Source organism: Elgaria multicarinata, chromosome 7 (genome assembly GCF_023053635.1).
Source record: "Elgaria multicarinata webbii isolate HBS135686 ecotype San Diego chromosome 7, rElgMul1.1.pri, whole genome shotgun sequence".
Taxonomy (NCBI): Eukaryota; Metazoa; Chordata; class Lepidosauria; order Squamata; family Anguidae; genus Elgaria; species Elgaria multicarinata.
The window spans coordinates 69,576,198-69,585,186 of NC_086177.1; the positions used below are offsets into that span (position 1 = coordinate 69,576,198).

Below are 8,989 nucleotides of genomic sequence, written 5' to 3' on the forward strand. Positions count from 1 at the left end.
GACCAGAAGACAGTGCAGTTGTTTAATGAATGATAGTTTGTCTTCCACACACCTGGTAGATATCAAATATATTATGTATATTAATTTAAACTAATTGGCTAATCTTTAGCTTTTGAAATCAAGTGTAAAATAAGCAAACACATGTTATTTACTAATCTGGATGAGTCCACTATTTAGAACTCTCTCAAGACAAAAGAAAAACTAGGTTTATATATCACAAGAGATTTAAAGTAATTAACACAAAAACTTTCTTGTGAAAGAACAGCAAAGGACTATATACAAGCAGGTACTTAAACTGCGAGTGGAAAGATTCATTTCCAGCCCACATCTTTACTATACATACACACAGATATACATATACACAGAGGCATATATACGTTGTATAAATGTACACTGTTGCATGTACAACAAAACAGACTTGAATAGATTTTTTTTGTCTAATCTACTGCCAAACTGGAATGCAGCCCTCACATTACAAGGTTGCAAGTTTCAAGCCCAAAGCTATAGGGAAAAATGTTATGAGCAGAAAAATCTAATTCAGGTTAAAGAAAATTCCATATCTTCCTGCCTATAATTAACTGTCTGTTGGCACTTTCATTAAGAATCACATTTTCTGATCAGTTTGTAATAGGGTTTTTTTTAAGTGAAAATGATTCCTTAGGCAAAACAGCCACGCAGGGCAAGCACCATCTTCATAATTTTATTTTTTTTAAGTGTCAGCAACAGCCACTTTTATCTGTTTTAACAAAGAGAGCAAAGATGGAACACAACAGTAGACCACCTTCTAATAAAAGTGTTTCAACCCTGTTCATAATGGGGAAGCTTTTACCAGGACTATTCAGTATGCGCTATTGTGTTGGCCGTGGATATAGAGTTTCAGGAATTCTGGTCTCTCGCCTAATGTAAGTATTCATACCCTAATCCTAAACAGACGTGCCTCTGAGCAAAGTCTATTGGAATCAATGGCATTTCATTTACTAGGTCTGCATCTCCAGTCAGAAGCCTAAGTATATTTGATTACATTAAGTGCTGGATAATATCAAAACATTCATGTTTTTTCTCTCTCTCCTCTTTTAGAAATAAATATTATAACACTATAAAGATAAAGTACTATGTCCATACAGCAAAATACTGTTTAGTATCTAAGGACAAGGACCAGGCCCCCTGTGGGCTGAAACGTCAAACTATCTCAGGTCAACCTGCACAAACATTTTCTCACCATATATAGGCTCTGACAGTCAGGTTGTGGTAGAGAGCCATACGTTGACTATTCTTTGTTAATGGATTCACCACATACTGGGTTTCCCTACAACATAGTCAATAGCCTTGCAAGACATGTGAGGAAAAGAAATCCAGGGACATGAGTGATCCATTCACAAAAATAAGTTCAATGCAAGTCTCTATCATGACATGACTACCAAAGATTTGTGCTATCGAATAAAGTGAGGGTCTGAATCACCAATTTCTCAAAGAAATGCCACTCAAATAAGTGGATCTAACTTGCCCATAAGAAATGACTACGAACTAGACATCAATGTATTGCTCATGTGGTTCGTTAATTTGGGAAGCTATTCAAAGCTTTGCTTTCTCCTAAGCGAGTATACCCAGCTGCATTTTCTCACAGCATCTGCTCCACATCCTCACAGTCTTAAATATTATTTTCATACCCTGACAAGATTATGCATGTGAGTCCATAGGCTATGAATTATTTTTTAAGATAGAATTTCCTTATGTTTAACCCAACAGGAACACAGGAATATTATTTGTCTGCTAAGTTGAAATAAAGTGGCTCACCAAATGAACTACTTAGACAACTCTATTGCTTCAACAACTATATTGACTGGGTTTGGACAACATACTGTGGATCGTTGTGGTTTATTTACTCCACGATGAGCCAAAGGCACCAGGTTTCATATGCATCCTCCACTTGGGGATTGTCATGTTATTATTATTTTTTATTTATATAGCACCATCAATGAACATGGTGCTGTACAGAGTAAAACAGTAAATAGCAAGACCCTGCCGCATAGGCTTACAATCTAATAAAATCATAGTAGAACAATAAGGAGGGGAAGAGAATGCAAACAGGCACAGGGTAGGGTAAAACTAACAGTATAAAGTCCGAACAACATCAAGTTTTAAAAGCCATGTCATGAGAACCCAGTGAGCATGAGCTATTCAAGGATTAAATAACCCTAAAAACAGACCATGGATTATTTATAGGTTGTTTAATCCTCACATAACCCATGCTTATCAGGTTCACATGACATGACACACCTGAATCGGGGTTGCATACTCAAAATGGCAACTACATGTCCCACATGTTCACAGTGAGTTAAATAACCACACTAGGCTGCCGTATCTTGTAAAAGCCCCATTTAGGGTTGTCATGCAATTAAGGAAACCTTAGTCAACTAATAGCACAATCTATACATGTTTACTCAGAAGAAAGTCCCATTATATGTGTATAGGACTGCATCATAATTTATGGCTTTGACTAATTAAGCAGTTAAATCTGAATATATTTACATTATATGTAGATTAAACTGCTCTGAATTTTTTTCATTGTTTTTAGATAATCCATAAATGTGTCCTAGCTACACCATCTTAGTAGACTTATTCCCTGCCACGTAAGAAAGAAGGGAGTATGTTTTTTCTAAGATGGTGCCTGCCATCTTGAGTTTTTATATTAAACCAAATTAAATGTTTTTAAAAATGTGTTGCATCTCTGTCATCAATCAAATGGTTTTCAGTTTATGAACTTTTACTGTATTATAAAATATAAGTTCTTTTTTCTGGAAAAACTGAAATTCAACAGTATTTTGAAGATTGTGGTTGGAAGACACACAAACTAGCTTAAAGGACAACAAAGCTAATTAATAACAACACACACAAAATCAATAATAGAAGTATAGAGAATCCTCTGTCCTTAAGAGGAACTAACAATGGAGCCAAAATATGTTACTTGCACCCAAAACCACCCTTCCAGGAGAATAAAACAAAACAAAACAAATTTAGTACAGATTTGAGTCCACTCTTGCACAGATGTTGAAATCTCTTCAAAAATATTGCTACATAAGCACTTTGGAACATTCCTCAAGGAATTCTCAAATGTAGCTATTTCAGAAAAAATAATATTGGGCATTCAGGCTTGTAGCAGAAATATACTTCTGGGACATTTTGTAAAGAGCAATATCTAAGTTTTGGTTTGGTATGGTAAAGATACAATATTAAAATAGGGTAAATACTTTCCAAGGGTTAGTCATGCTATCCCATTGCAGAAAAAACAAAAACAATGGAGCCTTGTTGCACCTTAAAGTCTAACAATACTCTGTAAATACTTTCGTTTTCTGAGAGAGGCAACTCGAAAGTTTTAAAATATGATTTGCCCTATGTACCCTTTTGTAGTGTTTCCTTATTCCCCACCCCCCATTTTGTTTAGTCTAGTTCTTTCCCTCTCCCTCTCCCTCTCTCTCTCTCTCCGCAGCTTGTATTTTTCCACTGCACTGACAACTATAAGGAAGTAAATTGCAAATGAGCTGTGGGCTTCTATATCTTTGAACCAGCAAATCTCAGGGTAAAAAAATCTGAACATAATTTTGCAAGGCTAGCTACTGGGAGCAATAAAAGCCATTATGTCCCTCCTGTTCTTGGCATAAGTCAGCTTCCCTGTTATTACCAGTGTCAAAACAAAATTAAGCAAATACTTAATAGTTCAGCAGTGTTGAAAAGAATGGTAACTGGCAAAAAATGTAAGCCATCGTTTTTACTCACAATACTTATCAAAACAGTGTCTAGAAAAGATAAGTACTCCTCTTTATGGATACATGTTTAAACTGGAGGCATAACATCTCCAAACAGCAAAAGATTAGGAAATTATTTTACTACCATGATCACACAATGTGCAGCATAACTGTTTCCAGGAAAATTAAAATATACATATCTTCTGAATTACCACCCATATAACTGCTTGAAATGCAGTTCTCCTGTAAGTTTTAGAGATGAGCCTTATTACCTCAAGTCTAAATCTGTCTGTCCGGCCTATGAGCTTCACTATATTATTTCAAAGGCTGACCTATATACAGCAGCATACCATCCATTCTCTCTGTTTGTATAAGAGATACCTCACACAGTTGCCATAACCAACATTGTTTGCATTGTTCTTTCACTTTTCTCCCTCTGAGGTTTAGATTGGAAAAGAAATATGATCCAATACAATACATACAAAGCACGCTACACTGCAAGGGAAAACATAGTAATGGCCAACTAAAACGTTTAGGGACATAATTTTAAGTTTATAAAGAAAAGATCGCCATCATCTTTTGAAACAAAGACAACCAACAGAAGAACAGCAGACCAAAAAGATCTACATGATTCCATGTTATTTAAAACATTTTCAAGTGTGATTTATTATAATTAGCGCTAGAAATGTAAGTCTAGATACTGTCAACTACATGTGAACTATGACATTCTATGTCAGAAGACATGGACCCTGGGATCATTAATAAAACCTATATTGATTGATTGCTAATCATCCTAACAAGTTTACAAATCCACTTATTGTAGAGTAACACCACCATTTTAAATGGGATTACCCTAAAGTAAATGCAACCTATATTTGCGGTTGTTTCTACACAAAGTAAACAAGCCAGACTAAAGTTGGTTTGCAATTTCTAAATAGCTTGAAAGTACTGAAAAAACTGTCAACACCAAAGCTATTATTCTGGCAAAAGTGCCATTGAATATATTTTTTTAAAAAAAAATTTGACTGGCATAAGAGGGCAGCCTTTGCATCAGTACTCATCAAATTTGCTAAAGGAAAGCAACATTTAGAAAAAGTTCTCCAAGAACAGTTCCAGGAAAATAACTTAGCACATTGTATTTTTGCAGTCAGGAAGAACAGGTTACTTAAAGTTAAGGCTTCATAACCATGTTAATCAGTCTAGATAGACAGGGATGTGAAAATGGAGGGAAATGAGATGTTCAGTCAACACATGCCTCAGAGAGGCCCAGCTAGCAAAGCTACTCCAACTCCATTTACTATAATCAATGGTCATTGGCAGAGCTGCTTGACAGACTATGCATTGCTTAAAGAATGTTGTCTTGTGAGAAACATTCCTGGTATGTCGCTCCTAAGCTGAAAAAGAAGTCTTACAACTGTGCATTTCTGAAATCCATTATCAGTTCTGGCTAAGTTAAATAGAGTGCCTCATTTCCATACTTAAAGAAAAGTTTGCTCCTTCTTTATGGTTGGACTTAACCAGCTAGTTAAAAAAAAACTGACTAAGGACAGAGGGTGAGGAGAGGAGAGAAAAAGACTTTCTAAATTAATTTATTCAATCAGAGCGATACCCACCCAAAATGATTTAAAGCACTTAATTGGAAAATGATTTAATATATTAGCGTAATTCCTGATTTTCCAAAGCATTTAACTTTTAAATTAAATCTGGCCGACCATCTTGAGTATGATGAGCGAAATGTGTATTCAAGTCATTACCTTCTTTTTGAAGCTTTAAATCACTGATAGATTTAATAACCATTCGTCCAGTTTTCATTGCCAAATGGCTCTTCAGGCACTTTGGTGCTTATGTCATTAATTCTACCCAATGCTTCTTTACTTTTCAGCATGGCAGGCTTACAATTCACAATAAAAATAATAGAGATTATATTTTATAGTGGCAAGTCATAGAGTGAAAGTAGTTCTATAATAATCATTGCTGAGTACTTAAGGAGCCTTAGCACACAAACAGCTTGGCATGGCTGGGTAGGGGGAACTTTCCTTCTATCCAGACTATAAGCTTTTCTTTCCCTCCTTTTCCATGCTATCATAGCTAAAGAAAACTTTTACTGGAAAGGTTTTACTTGTTCTAAACCAAAGGGCCAAGTACTAGAGCTCAGATGATCGCTATACACAAATCTGTCTGTGTAATTTTTTGTAACCCTGCTGTCAGATTCCAGTCAGGAAGTTAGTAGGATATTATAAGTCTCTTGTCACACTTGTCCTAATCATGGATAGAAATGGGTTCCACACATCATGAATGGCAGATGAAATTATGCTGGAAATTTCCTGAGAAATGAATGGGGTGTTGTTGTTTTTACAACAGTGCAGCAGTTTGCACTCTCGAAACAAGCTGCAAAGTAGTACTCTGTATTACCACCACTCCATCTGGGTGCATTTTGCCCAGAGCGCTTGAAACAGCCGGTAACACAGATACCCCCATGACAATAGACAAAACACAACAGTGTTCACCCTTTCAAATGTAAAGTGAACACACTGCCCCTTCTGTAGAACAATGCTGGCCATCTATAACTCCTTGCCTGTTGGAAGGCAATAAGGAAGCACAGAATCTTCGGAAAAGCAAGAAGTAGCCTATAGCACAGATGAGGAGTTTATAGGGCACAGAAAACATCTGGTACTGCCTGCAAAAGCTCCAGCCTTCCAGAGCGACCTCTTAAACAAAAGCCTAACAGGCATCCAGGTTTAAACAAATCTTGCTGCCAGTGCTTGCTCACAGCTCTTATTCTCTCCCAACCCCCTCATGAGGGTGTGTTCAAGAAGTGTTTTGGAAAGCTTTTGCACTTCCTGATTATTTCTTAGGACCAGTGCTGCCCATTCCACAACAGCAGGTGGGGGGGGGGGGGGGGGAGGGAGAGAAAGTGAATATCATGCCTAGCAGCTAGCTCAAACCAGAGAGAGAAAGAATATATGTGGAAAGTAAATAATCCATGACCATCTCTCTTATTTTTAGACAGAGGTATTAAGTGCGAAGGATCTCAGCACAAAACCAACGAGAAGAACCTTTCTCATGCAATCCTATACACACTGACTTGGGATCAAGTCCCAATAAAACTTTCCTTTAGAGCAGACATGGGTAGGATCGCGTTAGAGCACGGCTCTCCCTCTCTTCTTGCCCTGGCAGTGTGCCTGTTTTGAAAATTCCTCTCCTCCCCCGTGAGCGTGAAGAAAACCATAATAATAATAATAATAATAATAATAATAATAATAATAGTAACTGTGCTGTTAGGCGACCGAATCAAGTTATAGGGGAATTCGCGTAGTTGGATTCCGGACCCAGTCCTCCAGCTCTTCAGTAGAAACTTGTCACTCTCTTGATTTTGAAATTCCCACAAAAAATCTGGAGGCGCGGGCTTTGGCCAAGATCTGACACACGAACCGGCGTGCACAGGCAATGCTTTGTCATTCTCAGAGCAGTCGCCGAAAGCAAGACTAAAAAGAGCTTATGGGGCGGACCGGTGGCGAGGGGGGGACGGGGACGGGGACGTCGACGCTGGATTTAAATCTCCCGCATAAGCATCCGAAGCGTGCAGAGAGACTACTTAGAAGAGACTTTCAGTTTAGGGACCCTGGTGATTCTGGATGTATTTCCTTGGGAAGACGCCTCCGTCGATCGCCATGGGACTTGCTCTTGAGTAAGGATGGAGGCGAAGAGAAGTGCATACTCCTTCTCCAGACCTCCTCCCTCCCATGTGCATCCCAGGGTTTGATTTTGGAGGCATCTAGACTCTCAGATACAACAGACTTGCCTGCCCGTTGCAAACCTCTTCACCACTTCAAATCTTCCGCCCACGAAATAAACACTGAACCAGGAAAGCAACCTCGCTTGCCCACCTCCCTTTAAAGCACACATGTACATGTACACACACACACACAGAGAGAGAGAGAGAGAGAGAGAGAGAGAGAGGCGCCTGTGCCTTTCCTCGAGTGTTTAGCTCAAGTCTGTTACAACCTGCCAAGCTTGAAGTCCCTTCTTCAAGCCACAGCCATTTACAAATGTATCCAGCCCCCCGCCCCGCCTCGGACGGAAAAGAAGCAAACCCCCAAATCACCTTGTTGCAATAGTAGGGGTCCAAGCAAGGAGAAGGTCCCAGGCACGGAGTCTCAGGAGCGGCTGCAGACTGAGGTGGCGGCGGCGGTGGAGGAGGTGGTGGCGGCGGCGGTGGTGAATAAAATCTTACGTCCATTGCACTAAAGCATCAAGCAAACTCCTCGGTCTTCCCTCTTTGTGTTTTGTGTTCAAGCAGAAAAATCAAAGCAAAACAAACAAACAAACAAACAAACCCGAAAAAGCCCCAGAAGACTGAGGTACCTGAGTTGGAGGAGGAGAAACAACAGCCAAAGAACGAGAAAAAAAGGAAAGAAACACCTTCCCTGCCTCACATCCGTTTGTGGCTTGTAAAAGAGAAGAAAGGAGGCGAAAACTCTTCCAAAAAAAGCACCGGGTCTCGTCTGCAGATGGCTGCACGAGACGCAGCCGAAGCCGCCTCCTTTCTCTTACGGCAGGGCAGGTAACTTCAAGGAGTTCTGCTTCCCCCACACACGCTACTTGGCAAAGCACCGAGCAGGGATCTCGGGCTGCCTTCGGAGAGTTCGCTTCTTCTCTCTCTCTTTCCCTCCCAGCCTCTTTTCTCCTCTTCTCTCTCTCTCTCTCCTTTCTTTTCAATGGCTTTATTTCTGAGGTCTTTATTTCCCCACCTTGAGGGGTAAAGAAAGGGGCTGCCGGGGAAAGGGAAGATTAAAAAAAAAAAAAACCCGCTACCGTCGAGACGTTGAGGGGAGAAATGAGGCAGGGATCCGGCGGCTCTGGAACGGCTGCCTCGCGTCGCCGGCTGCAGGGCGGAGAGGAGGGACTCGGCGTGCGCCGCTGCCGCTGTGGGCTCCGAGTGTGCTTCACACAAAGGAGCTCGCGGTTCCAGGGCCATTTGCTGCTTGCCGCGGAGCGCGCGGGGGAAGCGCAGACAGGGGGCGCTGTGGCATCCGCCAGCCGAGCCTCCCTTTCCATCCACTCTGCTTCTCCTCCGCCAGGCTCACCCCCTGCTAGTTACTATGGCACCATCTCCGCGCAGCGCTTCTGTAGGAATAAGGAAGGGAATGTTGGGAAAGGAAGAATTGGAGGGAAACGAAGGTGAAAGGGAAACGCTGTCAGGATAGTCTGAGCTAGGCTGAGACCCCATGACATGCCCTCAGCTT

At 40.5% G+C, this 8,989-nt stretch overlaps 1 protein-coding gene across 2 annotated transcripts in view; it reads right to left on the reverse strand.

Moving 5' to 3' along the window:
* Positions 1-8,111, reverse strand: part of TOX (thymocyte selection associated high mobility group box) — a 236,707-nt gene extending 228,596 nt beyond the window's left edge. For both annotated transcript variants that reach the window (XM_063130763.1, XM_063130762.1), the window contains exon 1: positions 7,849-8,111. In XM_063130763.1, the coding sequence (XP_062986833.1) occupies positions 7,849-7,983 (135 nt within the window). In that variant the 5' untranslated portion in view covers positions 7,984-8,111. The remainder of the gene's footprint in view (positions 1-7,848) is intronic.
* Positions 8,112-8,989: the final 878 nt, after the last annotated feature.